The sequence below is a fragment of the Camellia sinensis genome, chromosome 7 (genome assembly GCF_055761805.1).
Source record: "Camellia sinensis isolate YWXY chromosome 7, ASM5576180v1, whole genome shotgun sequence".
In the NCBI taxonomy this organism is placed as follows: Eukaryota; Viridiplantae; Streptophyta; class Magnoliopsida; order Ericales; family Theaceae; genus Camellia; species Camellia sinensis.
The window spans coordinates 92,291,918-92,308,550 of record NC_138967.1 but is presented as its reverse complement, the minus strand read 5'-3'; the positions used below and the strand labels follow the sequence as shown (position 1 = coordinate 92,308,550).

The 16,633-nt window shown below is 32.5% G+C and overlaps 1 protein-coding gene across 1 annotated transcript; it reads left to right on the top strand.

Moving 5' to 3' along the window:
* Positions 1-178: 178 nt before the first annotated feature.
* LOC145795202 (ribosome production factor 2 homolog) lies at positions 179-16,384 on the top strand. The gene is made up of 7 exons (XM_082878776.1): positions 179-243; positions 12,104-12,176; positions 12,304-12,507; positions 14,710-14,955; positions 15,064-15,306; positions 15,389-15,454; positions 15,929-16,384. Exons 1-7 carry the CDS (start codon positions 194-196, stop codon positions 16,028-16,030), a joined length of 984 nt encoding a protein of 327 aa, XP_082734902.1. The 5' UTR covers positions 179-193; the 3' UTR covers positions 16,031-16,384.
* Positions 16,385-16,633: the final 249 nt, after the last annotated feature.

Below are 16,633 nucleotides of genomic sequence, written 5' to 3'. Positions count from 1 at the left end.
ATGAATATCGATTTTAATTTTGATTATTTTAACTAATTTATAAATCATTTTTTTAAAAAAAAATCTTTGATTGAGATTTTGTAATTTGAATCAAGTTTTTTTCTAATTTGCCAATTAGGCCGAACTGGCAAGTTGAAACAGCCAATATTTGCCAACCGCTTTGCTGGTTTTTGGTGAAAAATAGTGGTTTCTAATGGCAAATTTGCCAATCCACCACCCGTCACGTGAGGAAGAACAATTAAAGTAAGGTGTGAAATTCATTTATTTTGCTAGTAACATGAAGCATGTGTTGAAAGAGAAGTAATTTTCTTATGGAAGCAAGCATCCATGATCATTCTTCTTTTTTTCTATAGTTTCTGCAAGAGAATATAAAAAGCACCGTATAGGTAAAATTGTAGCCCAATTAATTGCATCAAATTCAAGGTTTTAAAAAGCGGCCGCAACCATTATGTAACGCCGTTACGTAACGGTTGTATCAAATTCAAGGTTTTAAAAAGCGGCCGCAACCATTATGTAACGCCGTTACGTAACGGTTGTGATGGTTACGGCCACCCGTTACGGCTGCTTTTGCAGTGTGATTGAGATACACAAGTGTGTCGGCAGTAGTGGCTGTCGTAGTGGTCGTAACGGTGTCGTAACAACTGTAACGGCCTGTTACGCACCGTTACGTAACAGTTCCAAACCGCTTCTTTCGAAAAAACACACAAAAAAAACTAAAAATGGGGGAAGAGGGATAGAGAGAAGAGAGAAGATAAAGAGAGAAGATGGAGGAGCAAGAGAGAGAGAGAGAGAGAGAGAGAGAGAAGAGGGAAGATAAAGAACATGTTATTTATTTGTTGAAACTGTAAGACCTATGTTATTCTATTCAGCTACTATCACTCAACCATTTTGTTTGTGTGTGGCTATCTGTATATTGTTTGAAATAATAATAATAATAATAATAAGTGTGGTCATTATCTATTTGGCTTGATATATATATATATATATATATATATTTAGGCTCTTATTTATTCTGTTACTTTTGTCATTGTTTATTTTATATATAATAGTTAGTGATTGATTTTTTGTATAATATAAAGTTATTAATTATTAAAATAAAATGTAAAAAACTCAATTTATAGTGATTTAAAAATATGAAATATATTGGATCAGACTTAAAAATTTACAAAAATTGATTAATATTTATTTTATACCCAATAAATATAATAATGGAAAAAAAATATGCGTATCGATAAGTTTTTTCAAATTGTGCGAAAAAAAAAAAATTCACGGTTTCGGTTACCGCAACCGTTACACTACGGCCTTTACACCCCGCAACTGCAACCGCAACCATGTCACCGCTATCGTTACGGCGATCGCAACCGCTTTTCAGAACCTTGATCAAATTAAAAAAAAAAAAATTATTAGTTTGAAAAATGTGAAATTTAATATTAAAGAAAATGGGAGTAGGGATAGAACATGTAGTCCAATAAGATGATTAATGGAAAAGAGCTTGACTACTATGCTTATTTTATTTTTTTTATTTTTTTTATTTGAGGAATGTTTGAAGTGGAAGAAGTGTGAAACACGCAATAGTTAATTTTCTTGGAGTTTTTTTGCAGAGCATGTCACATATTAAGTTAACTGAATTAGGGATTAATGTTCAAAATATACCTCTTTTGATTAATAGAAGGAAATAGATAGCGAATGTAAAATCAAATTAGTTTCTTTTTAATCTTTTCTTTTCTTTTCTTTTTGGTGCTGAGTGTAATCCCTCTCCGATTTTTAATCTTTTCTTTTCTTTTTCTTTTTGGTGCTGAATGTAACCCTTTTTTCTTTTTTCTCTCTTTGATTGTTTTTTTCTTTTTTCATTTGCCTTCTCTATCTGATTATTCTTTTCTTTCCTTTTTTGGCTGATTAGTTTTATTTGATAGAACAAATTAGTTTTATTTGAAGAAAAAATCAAATTGTTGACATTGCTGAAATTCTTAATTTTAATGATATGTGTTTATTAATTTTATTATAGGAATCAATTTTTTATTTTGAAATATGGTAATGGCTTCTACGGGTGGTAGTCCTAATGACATACCTGATGATGATTTTGACGAGAACAAAACATTGTAGAAGTATATAACTAAATTAGCAAAACCTGGGGAAGGAGAAGGAAATTGCCAATTACAATGTGATATTTGTAATAATACTTTCAAAGGTTCATATACAAGAGTGAGGGCACACCTGTTAAAACTCCCAGGAAAGGGAATTGGTGCTTGTAAGAAAATTTCCATGTCCGTGTCTGTGTCCATGCTTCTTAGTGTTGTGGTTTTTTGGAAGAGTAAAAGTTGTGACACAATGTCAAAACACTGTCTGCATCATTTGAGCTGTTTACATATATAGATAGTATAGAAGATATACAAATATATTTTCTATGGATGTATCCCAGTTGTACCCGTATCCTATGTTTTTTAAGTTTTGCTGTATCGGCATACTTGTAATGTACCCGTACCCATATCCACACCCGTGCTTCATAGACGACTCCTTAATTTGGAGGCCAAATGGATAATACTGACAGTTTTTTGTATCTAAATAGAAGGGAAAGTGGGCCAATTTCCCTCTTCGTGCCATTTTGAACATTTTAGTCCCATTTTAGGGTGTGTTTTTATCTTTATTCCCAAAATAGGGTAAAACGGTTTTCCTAATGCCGTTTTTTAGAAAACGGTTTTCCCAAAACCGTATTCATCGATTAAAATAATAATAAAATTTCAAAATAGAAACCGGCTTTTCTAAAGCCGTTTTTAATTAAGTTTTTAATTATTTTGAATTAATTAAAAACGGTTTTCGTAAAACCGTTTTCCCATTAATTTTTTTTTTAATTTATATTTTCAACATAAATATTTTTTGGTCAAATTTTTTTTTAATAAAAACCGGTTTTAGAAAAGCCGTTTTTGCATTAATTTTTTTTAAATAAATATTTTATGACAAAATTTTTTTTTAATAAAAAACGGTTTTAGAAAAGTCGTTTTTAAGAAATTTTTTTTTTTAAAAAACGGTTTTACAAAAGTCGTTTTTTGACCAAAAACATTTTTAATGAAAACCGGTTTTAGAAAAGCCATTTCATTCCTCTCTCAGCCGTGTTTGATCCAAACCATTTTCTTCTCCCTCTCTCAGCCGAAGAAGACCGACGACTTGATCCAACCCATCTTCTTCTCCCTCTGTCAGCCGAAGAAGACCGACGACTTGATCCAACCCATCTTCTTCTCCCTCTCTCAGCCGAAGAAGACCGGCGACGAAGAGGAAGCACACCACCGGCGGAACACCTTCATCAAACACCCACTTCAGGTTTGTATCGCATAAATGAGGGATTTCATTTTAGATTTGGGATTTTAAATTTTGAAATTAGGTTTCAGATTTGGGATTTTAAATTTTGAAATTAGGGTTTCAGATTTGGGATTTTAAATTTTGAAATTAGGGTTTCAGATTTGGGATTTTAAATTTCGAAATTAGGGATTCAGATTTGGGATTTTAAATTTCGAAATTAGGGTTTCAGATTTGGGATTTTAAATTTTGAAATTAGGGTTTCAGATTTGGGATTTTAAATTTTGAAATTAGGGTTTCAGATTTGGGATTTTAAATTTCGAAATTAGGGTTGTAAACTTTTCATTCAACAACGCCAGAATTTTTTGAATAATTTTCTCGTCAGTTCCATGATATAAAAATGATATTTGTGAATAATTTTTCAAATTAATTTGATAGGTTGTGATCATATATATGAAAATAGTTTCTATGATATTTTAAAGAATTTTGTAAGATTGACGAAAACTTAGTTAATATTAGGAGCTGTAATGATGAATAAATCAATCAAATGCCTATATTTAGATGAATAGCATGATGATTCCAACCATTTCTTCCTAATAACAAGCCAATATCTTATTGAAGACCTAACAACCACCTTCAAAATGAAGTATGTCTTGAGATTTATCATACAGAATGTGATTGAAATAGAGATTCAAGGAAAAGAAAGAGAGAGAGAGAGCTTACATGTGCAAATGTAGTTATATAAATGTATCAAGAAAAAGAGCTGCAAAAGAGAAACCCAAAGAAAGAGAAAGCTCTCTCACAGATACAAATTGGTGTGAGAAGCGAAGCAAAGATAAGCTCACAACCAATATAGGAGAGAGAAGTGCAAAGATGATTCTTCAGTTCTCTCTCTCTTTTAGAACAAAGCTCAAGATAATCAACAACAAATGACAGTTTTTCTAATTAATTTGAGAGTGTGGTGGATTAGCTTAAATAGAATGGAAAGGAATGATTGATAATGATTTGCTCTAGTTGAAAAGTCAGGTTAGGGTGTCAAAGAGGGACAAGTGCACATACAAACATATAATTAGAGAGAGAGAGAGAGAGAATCCATGTGAAAGGAAAGTGAGGTGGATTACGATGATAGAAGAAGAGAAAGAAATGGATGGTAGAGATTGGTTTTTGTAGAATAGAGGTAGGGGTGTTAAAGAGGGACAAGTGCACATACAAACCTATAGAGATATAGATAGATACAAAATAGTCAAAAGAGTATTATTGGCCACGTTTTATATTGATTCATTCAACTCTTTATTTGTTTCTTAGCTATTCACACATGCATCCCTACCCTATCATTACACAAATATTTATCCTATGTTTCTGCCCAACTTCCGGATATGGTAAGAAACACTCCCCATGCAAATATGTCTCCAATCTCTCTCTCTCTCTCTCTCTCTAGAACTTACGTATATCACACGTCTCTCTCTCTCATCAATTGATATACGCGGCAAATACAATTCTTAACTTGAGAATTTGATGCATATCGGATACATGCTTGCTATAGAATTTTTGAAATTTAGGAAAAACAAGATAAATGTTAAAACATTAATAGACGTAATACGGCATGTCTTTAGAATCATGTGAAATTTGATCGAAATATGAAAAATGACATGGCCAACAATATTCATTGCTTCGTCATGGCATACGATGAATTTTGAATAATTTTTAATGTTTATGTCTTCAATTTTGTAATTTTGCTAGTTTTGAAAATAATTGATTCACATATAACTCAATTTAAACGAATCCAATTGGGACTAGATTTTTTTTTGTTCATAACATGTATTTTTCATTGTAATTTTTAGATTTGAGCTTAACGCAAATATTTTCATATTTGATAATTTTTATAATTCCTTTGATTTAAGATTGATGAGCACATATTGTTTTTTTCAATTTATCTTTTAGCTTAATTAGAACCTCGTTCTATTATAAATAACTATTGTAAACTTTAGAAGAAAAAAAAAACCAATTTATTGTGGAGAATTAGTATTATTACCAAAGAGAATATCTTTTTATTAAATTTGTTGTTGTTGTTTGTGTTCGAATGTTCATCTCATTACCTTCCCTGCATCAATACCTCTGAGACCAATTACCGTAAGGGGCCTATGGTGGCTGTATTGCTGTCAAGGGAAAGACAGGGCAAGGGTAGTTAAGTAATTCATTTTACATCATGAAGGGCAATAGAGTAATTTACTTATCAAAGTTAACATCGTCAATATTCTACTTGTTAAATATAGTAACTATATATTTTATCTATTATACATACCATATTATATTCATTACTATACTTAGATTTATCTCCTTCTATATGATGCAATCTTGTATACATTATTACAACATTTAATATGATACAAATTTCTCTTTCTCTCTCTCTCTTACATATTTTAATATAGTATCAGAGTTAGGTTAACTACTAAGTAATTTTTTGTATAAATCCTGCGTTGGGATTGATCTCTCATATTAGTTAGTCAATACGGCCGGATATCAATCCAAATATATATATATATATATATATGTATGTATTTTTGAGATCATATTAGTCAGTCATTACGGCCGGATACCAATCAAAAAATATATATTTTTTTGGAAGTGGGTTGAGGAAAGATTAAAAACAAAGGATAACAATGAGTTGCTTGGAGTTTTTGGTGATTGAACATCACATTGTTGTCCTCGAACCCCCTACGGCCATTGATGGACACTTGGACTTCATAATTTTCTGAGACTTTACCTGTTGAGTGATCAACATGGAATTAATATGCCAAATGACCGAGGAATGGAGGGCTATATTTTAGAAGATTTAATTTTAATTTCTACATTTGGATTTTAAATTTGTCAATAGAAATGGCAAGAAAAAAAAGAAAAAACAAGATAAAAAAATTCATAATTCTACAAGTTTGGGAATAACAAATGCCTTCAAATAATAATATAATAAGTTTGAGAAAACTTCACAACAAACTTAACATATTTTTCCTTGTATTTTAATTACTTTTTTGTTAGTACATAAAAAGAAAATTGTAAATATGTGCAAGAAAGATCCTCAAAACACATATAAAAAGAAAAAGCCCACATCTACAAAGGGAATCAAACCTTTTTTGAAGAAAGGAAAATTCTATAATTCAGAGCCTCTAGATATAGAAGTCTGGCCCGGTTGGACCAAGCCCTACAATAAGCCCACAATTTTCTTGTATGAGCCCACAGCCTAGCCCAACCCACTAAGCTTTTTTTTTCTTTTTTTGTTTGTTTGTTGTTAATTTTGGCTAGTACTTTGTTCGGTGGTACTGTATGGGTGTGCTTATGTGATGTCAAACTTGGGTTATAAATTGATGTTAAAGAAATCAAATGTTGTTATTAAAATGTGATAATTTTAATAATCTTCTCTAATAGGATCAAAATTTCGTTTCCCTACGTTCTTTCGGTTAGGTTGGAAATGAAAATAGAATTGGAAACTTTTTAAACTTTTCGAAAAGTTTAAAAAACAACAAAAGGATTTGAAAGTGTCTGAAAATATTTAGGAAAAAAAACAAAAACTTTGATTGATGTTAATAAATTCTCAATAGTTAATTACTTGAACATGTTGAGTGTTATGCATGCTTAGTTGGATAAAGGGGTTTCCCATTTTAAGAAAAGTATGTTTAAATAAATTGCGAAATTCTTGTAACAGTAGGCATGGAAAAATAAACAATCGGTGCATTGCTCCTTAATGGATTTCATACTACGAGCACAATTGGTAGCTAATTTGTTCTCACAATAAAGTCTGAAAAAATCTTTTTTGGTTGGTCTTAATTTTTGTGGTGATTTTTAGCCAAAAGACCCATGCCTAAAGGCACTCCTGTGTAATATATGTGCTGTTTGGTCTCAAATGTGCTTACTTCATTATTTTGAAATAATTGAGTTACTTTGAATGCAAAGTGTAGGTATGGAAGTTGTGAGCATTATGTTCTATTGGGGTGGAAAGATTTTGAGCAATCGCGATGAAGGTGTGTCCTACGACATCGAACCTCAGGGGTTGTATAATGTGTACAGGGGGATAACATTGTCCGAATTGGAGGCTATGATGGTGCCGAAGGTTGGTACGCATGGGGAAATAATGCGATTAGAGTTTAAATGTAGACTCCCATGTCGGGGGCAGTATAGGTTGTTGCCAATCAAAGATAATGAGACCTTAAGTAATGTGTTAGACCTCCCACATAAATTAGGCCCTGATTATTTTTTGGAAATCTATGTGGAGAAGGAGAGCAATTTTGGTAGCACAGGGATGCCATTTCCGGTGGGTGGGACATTCACTCAAATGTTGACACAATTGCAATCCCCTGACAATACACTTACACAGTCTGCACACATGTTCCCTGCAGATAACCCTCTATTCAATCATTCTCAGAGTTACAATGAATTAAATGCATCACAGAACGTAGATGGTTATTACAGTGCCGGAGCAGGTCCAAGTGCTCCGACAACGTATAATCCGATGGTTCTTACAACCCCATATCCCCACTGGAATGAACAATGTCCACCGGTTTGTAATGTTCAACGTACACCGGAGACGGCTGTCCAAAATTATGCATACTCCGATGATACAGTGCCATTGTCTGACAAGGTTGGAGTAAGTGATGAAGATTCCGTGGAAGATTTGGATGTCGCATGGGAAGGTGCAGACAATGACTCCGGCGATGATGAAGTTGGAGGGCATCATGATATGCAGGAGGTACACACAAATGTCCATATCCCTTTCTACCATAATTTGCATTTGGACAATGATGGATTGTCAAGTCATGTGACTTGGTGCACAGGATTGGGTTTTCTCGATTTTTTCCTCGATTTTTTTTATTACAATGGCAACTCATATTTTATTGATATATGTGGGATTCTCAATTCAGAAAGTCACATGGCAACAGTGAATTCACTGATTTACCTTACAGTGAGCATGCCCTTATTTTGTCCGTATATGCAGATGGATTGTCAAGTCATGTGACTTGGTGCACAGGATTGGGTTTTCTCGATTTTTTCCTCGATTTTATTTTATTACAGTGGCAACTCATCTTTTATTAATATATGTGAGATTCTCAATTCAGAAAGTCACATGGCAACAGTGAATTCACCGATTTACCTTACAGTGAGCATACCTTTATTTTGTCCGTATATGCAGATGGATTGTCAAGTCATGTGACTTGGTGCACAGGCTTTGGTTTTCTCGATTTTTGCCTCGATTTTTTTTTATTACAGTGGCAACTCATCTTTTATTGATATATGTGAGATTCTGAATTCAGAAAGTCACATGGTAACAGTGAATTCACCGATTTACCTTACAGTGAGCATACCCTTACTTTGTCAGTATATGCAGATGCATTGTCAAGTCACATGACTTGGCACACAATATTTGATTTAGTCTGTTTTTCCATTCTAGTGACAACTCATACCTTGTTCGTATATGTGGGACTGCCATGCAGAGGCATCTTGCTAAAGCTGTTCATAACCAACTATATAAACAACTAAAGGTGAAGACACAACCTTACAACTTATTTCGCCCTACGAAATTATCATTCATTTGTTTTAAAAAATTAGCATGGCTACATGGTTCATGGGAGGGAGTGGGAGTCGCAGAGGTGGTAGGAACTTGCAAAGGGGTGAAAGTTCACGACGAGGAGGGGGAAGGGGAAATGGCGATGCTGAAGATGAACCACCATTTCCTTTGTTGGATGCCTCTTGTGCTTATCATGATAGGTTTGGGAAGCGACATTTTGTCATGCCCAAGTACTATCGAGATCCATGTGGTTTGGTGGAGGATCCATCAGAAAATCAAACAGGATATGGTTATGCAAAGGCTAAACTTCTTAAGTGGCCCGCACTATTTATAGAGCGAGTGCAAAACGAAAGATTATGTCGGGAAAGACGACTGAAGGTGCCAAAAGCACGTTCTGTTGAGATCCAAAAGGAAGATCCTGATAATGTTGATCGACTATGTCAAACACTACAACGTGAGATTTCTCAAATGGGTCGTAGATTGGCCCGCGATATGCAGCTACTCATACTTAAGAAGGATGCCCAGAAGAACAGAACAGAACCAAATGCTGCGGCTATCAAGGGTATCATGGAGGATCCTGAACTTGTCTCTGACGCTGAGCTTTCGGATTGTTCAGACTCTGAGCCACCTGCCGATTTAAGCGCGAATTAGGTGTTAATGTCTACACTTCGGCAATATAACAACTTGCATTAATATGTAATGTCTGTGTTAGACTAAGTGTTTCCCTAATGAGTTTGTCAGATTGTCTACCTAATATTTGTCTGTCTAACTATTATGTTTATGTATTGTGTGTTCAGTTCATCGTGTCTAGGATGTATGTATTGTGTGTTCAGTTCATGGTGTCCAGAATGTATTTTTGTGGGAGACTTATGTCTGTACTACCTATGTAACTGAAAACTGTTAGATTTGCAACTTCAGTTATGTTGTTTTCACGCATGTATGAGTATTTAGTAAATTAGTGACTTCTTATATTATGTATTAAGTTTTATTACAAAAATGTTGACAAAATTTATTTGTGGAGAAATATACTTTTATTTGTATTAAGCTTTCAATGTTCATCAAATTTTCAGCCCCAAATATTGAAAGCGTGTTTTGTAATAGCGCTTTAGCCTAATTTGGAAATTCCGTCCAAACTAGGCCTAGTTTGGGAATTAAGATAATAATTTGGCTTAATATGGGAAAAGCCCCCAAATATAGTGCACATTAAAAAAATAAATAAATATTTAAAACATAAAATATTTATTCCCACTCTAGGGTGGGTTTTGTAAACACTTTGAAATTTTGAAAATTTTTTAAAAGTGATTTTGGAATTTTTTTTTCAAAAAATTTGAACTACAAAAATTCGTTTTTTCTGTTTGTTTGTATTTTTGGCATTTAGTGTATTTATGCTAGGTATGTTTAAAAACTTAAAATATTAAAAAATTCAACAAAAACAAAAAAATTTGAAAAATAAGAAAATAGAATTTTCTAAAAAATGTTTTAGAAAACTCAAAGCAAGCATTACGTTTTAATTTTTATTTTTATTTGTGCTGTAATTTTCTAAAGAAACCCATCTTTGAATGCATTGAAATTGCTGCTCTCTTACTCATCTTTTCATGCCCAAGTCCAACCTTCCCACATGAGAAAACATAATTAAAAAAAAAAAATTCTAAAACCATTTTTTATTAAAAATATTTGTCGTCAAAAAATATTTATGTTGAAAATTTAAATTTAAAAAAATTAATGTAAAAACTTTATATTTTAAAACCACTTTTAAGTTAAAAATATAAATTTTAAAAAATTAAAAATTAATGTGAAAAACGATTTTTCTAAAAACGTTTTTTATTAAAAAATATTTTTGGTCATAACATATTTATTTAAAAAAAATTAATGTAAAAACGGCTTTTCTAAAACTGGTTTTTATTAAAAAAAAAATTTGAACAAAAAATATTTATGTTGAAAATATAAATTTAAAAAAAAAATTAATGTTAAAAAACGGCTTTTCTAAAACCGGTTTTCATGAAAAAAAAATTTGAACAAAAAATATTTATGTTGAAAATATAAATAAAAAAAAATTAATTTTAAAAAACGGCTTTTCTAAAACCGGTTTTCATGAAAAAAAAAATTTTGAACAAAAAATATTTATGTTGAAAATATAAATAAAAAAAAATTAATTTTAAAAAACGGCTTTTCTAAAACCGGTTTTCATAAAAAAAAAATTTTGAACAAAAAATATTTATGTTGAAAATATAAATAAAAAAAAATTAATTTTAAAAAACGGCTTTTCTAAAACCGGTTTTAAAAAAAAATTAATTTTAAAAAACGGCTTTTCTAAAACCGGTTTTCATGAAAAAAAAAATTTTGAACAAAAAGTATTTATGTTGAAAATATAAATAAAAAAAAAATTAATTTTAAAAAACGGCTTTTCTAAAGCCGGTTTTCATGAAAAAAAAAATTTTGGAACAAAAAGTATTTATGTTGAAAATATAAATAAAAAAAATTAATTTTAAAAAACGGCTTTTCTAAAACCGGTTTTCATGAAAAAAAAAAATTTGAACAAAAAGTATTATGTTGAAAATATAAATTAAAAAAAAATTAATAGGAAAACGGTTTTACGAAAACCGTTTTTAATTAATTCAGAATAATTAAAATCTTAATAAAAAACGGCTTTAGAAAAGCCGGTTTTCATTTTCAAATTTTATTATTATTTTAATCGATGAATACGGTTTTGTGAAAGCCGGTTTCTAAAAAACGGCATTACAAAAACCGTTTTACCCTACTTTGGGAATAAAGATAAAAGTACACCCTAAAATGGGATTAAAATGTTCAAAATGGCACAAAGAGGGAAATTGGCCGGGAAAGTGATCAAATTTGATATACAATCCTATCGTAGCCTTCTCAGAAGTATGCATCAATCTATATAATAGTGGCACATCAATATTGGGCCATGTTTTGGACATCATGCCCAACTCCATAATAAAACGTCCTAACGCAGTATGGATTTCAATGTATTGGACATTTCATTTTTCTGTTTTTAATCAAAACTAGCACATAGTCCATAATTCTTGTCTCATAGGTACACACATACACATATTTCTGTTTTTCTACAGATTTTCTATATAGAAGCAATACTTATCCCCAACTGTTTAGGTTGAGCAACATAAACAAATTGTATCAATGTAATAACTTGTCAACTCAAAAATATTTATGTCCTACTTTTTTTAGTTTGTAAATGTCTTTGTTTTACTTACTGTATCCGTTTTGTGTTTCTGACTACAGAATCATGTTAGAAATAAGAACTCCCAAAACCAGAAGAGCCAAGCGAGCAATTGAGAAACGTGCTCCCAAACTTGTGAGTTGTCCGGAGCTCCTTTCAAAGTTATTAAGAATTAGGCAACAATTTTTTCATTATCTAGAAATGAGTAATCACATTCAATGAAAGTGACCATTTTTTTTATTCTGAAAATGTGTTTTTGCAGGTTGAAAATGGGAAGAAAACCTTAATACTGCTTGGTACAAAAACAAGCAATGTACTGAATGCCATTTTGACTGAAATTTATCATCTTAAAAAGAATGATTCTGTTAAATATTCCCGGAGGAATGATAATATCAGACCATTTGAGAGCGGCGGTGAAGCTTCTTTGGAGTTCTTCTCTCTCAAAACTGATTGCAGCCTTTTTGTGGTATGCCGAAACGTTGCACATAGATGTCTTTGCAATTTTTTGCTATTTAGTCAATATGATATGTTGCTTGACGTTCTTTGTAGTGACTATGAGTATACTCTTTAGATGTCCTACTATAACCACTAAATTGAAAAATCAATTATGTTATTGAATAGGTGAAGTATTTTCACCAAGTCCAGGACAAACAAAGAAAGTATCACCTGGCCTAGAGTTACAAGTCCTTAATAGTTCAGAGTACAATGCTTATGGTGCTCCTGAATATCATTTATCTTATACTGTATCCCTTTTAGTCACTCCACACTTAGATACAAGTTGTAACCATTCAACCATTTTTATAAGAAACCACTAATACCCTAGCAATTTGCATTCTAGAACAGATATTTCGAAAGCTGATACACTTAAGTCCAAAACGGCACATTTAGCTATCCAAAGTGATCTCAAGTTTTTTCCTATGTATTTTGTTAAAAAGATTTCATTGGGAGGGGAAAAATATAATGAACTAAAATGTTGAAAGAGTGGAGTTAGCAATGAAAAAATGTAAATACACACACACACACACACATATATGCAAGTGTTAATAGGGATGTTGTAATTACATCTCATTGTTAATACCCTCATGTACAAAATTTTCTTCGTAAAATACAAGTCTTACAATGCATAAGGTGGGTGTAATGGGAAATTTATTGGGTGTAAATAGAAGCTCTCATCCCAAGTTAACTACACTAAGACCTCAATTATTGGTGGATCTCTCTTTACTTCCTCATCTATAAACTAGTACATTTTGATCCCCTCAACTATAAAAAATAATGTATAAATGGGCCCTTCTAGAGTGTGTGAAAGTGAAGATTTTTATAGTTGAGAAGGTTAGAATGTACAAGGTCATAAATGAGAGGGATGATGTGATATTTGCTAATATTGGGCGGTCTTGGTGTAGTTAACCCTATATATAATGCTTCTAGAATTGTGTATTTACATGATTAATTTGAAGAATAATAAACTAGACATTGTTGCATCTATAATTATTGCCCACCAAAAGAAAATTTTTCTTTTTTGGAAGTACCTTAAATTCTGAGTGTTTTTACACAAGCCTACCCTTATCATACTACTTTTTAGAGCATGTGGCATACCATGTTCTATTCTCGTTCTTTGTTCTAGAATGATCTATTCCAATCCAAGTAATATAGATTCAACCTAGTATTGCACTTATAATTTTTCATTTTTCTCATAAAGGTCATGCTGGCGAGTGTTAATGTCCCTTTGCTGTTTGCACAAGTTTGAGTGTTAGCATGATTCACTGTTATCAATATGATATATTGTGCTTTCTTCACAAAAGTCATATGATTATGTTTTGTGCACTATCTTTCCCCCTTTCTTGTCCAAACTAGGTAAAATACAGCATGGAATACATTGGGCTTGTTTCGTTTGTTTTTGGGAGAGTCGTTTTTGAAAAAAAATTTAGGGAGAGCTTAGAAATTTTTTTGGTTTGTTTGGTTGTATATTTTGGGAGAGTTGTTTTTTTTGGAGTTTGGAATGATTTGATATTTTGAGAGAATTTGAGTAGATGTGTGAGAGAAAAAGTGATTGAGAACGAGAGAGGAGAGAAAAAAAGTGATTGATTGATGTGTAAGAGAGAAAGTGATTTTGGAAATTTTTTGAGAAAAACTCAAACCAAACAATTTTTTAGAATTTTTTTTCCAAAACTCATCTCCCAAATGCAAACCAAACATACCCATTCATTCCTCCTAGTTTTAGAATTAGAAAATGCTTGCAGATTTGTTCTCTTGCATCATCAATTACTTTTTTGCCCTTGAAATGAAACGGTTATTCTCATATATGAGAATATGTGTGTGGAGTCCATATTACATTAATTCCTTCTAGTTTAAGAATTAGAAAATGCTTGCAGATATGTTGTTCCCTTGCATTATCAATTCATTTTTACTCTTGAAATGAAACGGTTATTCTCATATATGAGAATATGTGTGTGGAGTCCATATTACATTAATTCCTTCTAGTTTAAGAATTAGAAAATGCTTGCAGATATGTTGTTCCCTTGCATTATCAATTCATTTTTACTCTTGAAATGCAATTGTCCACCCTATACATGAGAATGTGTGTTAAGAAAACTGTTGTCGAGTACTATTTCTTTGTTGCTTATTTTAAGACTGGCATCTATTTGAATGTTTTTTGTGATGGTATTTGCAGTTTGGTTCTCACTCAAAGAAGCGACCCAACAATCTTGTTATGGGGCGAACATATGATCACCACATTTATGATCTTGTAGAGGTTGGTGTTGAGAATTTCAAAAGCATGGACTCATTCTCATACGATAAGAAATTAGCTCCTCAAATTGGTTCAAAACCTTTCTTTGCTTTTATTGGAGAAGGATTTGAGAGTGAAGAAGAGTTGAAGCATTTGAAGGAAGTTTTGCTTGATCTATTCAGGGGACAGGTGTATTTTTGTTGCTTTCTATCTTTTTCTTTTTCAAGTAAATAATCTCCTCATTATCCTTCTTTGCATTCAGTATAGTGTTGTAAAAAGCATGTTCTCTTGATACAGGTTGTGTCAAATCTGAGCCTTGTTGGGCTAGACCGTGTTTATGTGTGTACAGCTGTGTCTTCAAATAAAGTATTCTTCACTCACTGCGCACTGCGACTTAAAAGATCTGGCACTGTAGTCCCAAGGATGGAGCTTGTTGAAGTTGGTCCCTCCATGGATTTGTTAGTTCGGCGACATCGTCTTCCTGATGAAAGCCTAAGGAAAGAAACTATGAAGATAGCTCCTGAATTGACTAAGAAGAAGGTTTGACACACTCTCTCTCTCTCTCTCTCTCGCGCGCGCGTAATGGCATGTTTTAAACGACAATTCTTTTTTGTTGTTTTAGGAGAAAAATGTCAGTGGGGATGCTTTACAAGGAAAGATTGGGCGGATCTATATTCCAAACCAACAGGTGAGAAATCAACAGTAATACTTTACATTATTTTATCAGCTAGTGGAGTATCTAATTAGTTTAGTGGTGGAACCTAATTAGTATAAATATAGAGCATGAGTGATTGCCTAATCTGTCCTCTTCATTTATTTATTTATTTTTCTTTTGTCCAAGCTGTAATCTTATCCTTGTGCGAAACCCTGAACCTGCACGGATAGTCTGGTGGTTAAGGGCCGGTTTTGGGACAAACCATACACTTTGATGTCCTAAGTTTGAACCCTGTTGGCTGCACCTGGTCTTGTGTACTAGTATTGCAGGTGGGTCATGTATCTGGGGTATACCCTGCCTCTGCACATTATAGGTGGTCATAAATATAAGAAACCATTTATAAATTTGTGAATCTTGCCGCGAGTAGCCATGCTGTCTTGCTGCCTTTTCATTTTATTTATTTATTTTTATTTTTTTATAGCTCTCATGATTTTGCAATGTGTATAGGTTGGAGAGAAGGTTCTGCCCAACAAAGCAAAGGGAGTGAAGAGGGAACGCCGAGAAGCTAAGTTGAAAGGCGAGGCAAAGAAGCAGAAGCAAGATTCTTAAGAATTCTAAATCCTTGATTGGCTGCTGTGATGTTTTATGCTTTCTAACTACTCCTGATTTTGCTGGTGGGTGGGTTTTGTTTTCTGTTTTCACCCCTTTATAAAATATTTGATTTTATTATGCAATTTACTTTTGAGTGTATCAATCAGCCAAAATATCCTTATAGCATTTCTTTGTTAGATATAACTTTTGGGAGCAATTTCAATAGGGCCTAAAATGTCTGTTTTGTGTAGGAGCATTATCATTTGTTGCTCTGCCAATGTATGTCACTTACCATTGGCACTAGATGTTGCAAATGTATGTCTATTTTGCAGACCAATTATTACTATGATATATTTGCATTTGACTTTCCTATTTGGGCAGGCCTAAATTTATTGTGCTTTGCTGCGATGTCCTACTGTCCAGTTAGTTGGCTTCGTCAAAATTATTTTTTGGCTTACTACAGTGCACAAAACTTATTTTTTTGGTTATTCTACTCTAATAGGACTTGCCATTTTGGAACAACCAAATGCCAAATTCAAATTTGGGTTGTAAATTGTTCTAAAATTGTGTTCAAATTTGGGTTCTAAATTATTCTAAATTTTTTTTGCAATCTATAAACTT

Coding starts and splice junctions, on each gene's coding strand:
- LOC145795202 (XM_082878776.1), top strand. CDS start 194: ATGGCAAATTTGCCAATCCACCACCCGTCACGTGAGGAAGAACAATTA. Junction 12,177..12,303: donor AGAAACGTGCTCCCAAACTT/GTGAGTTGTCCG, acceptor GTGTTTTTGCAG/GTTGAAAATGGGAAGAAAAC. Junction 12,508..14,709: donor CTGATTGCAGCCTTTTTGTG/GTATGCCGAAAC, acceptor TGGTATTTGCAG/TTTGGTTCTCACTCAAAGAA.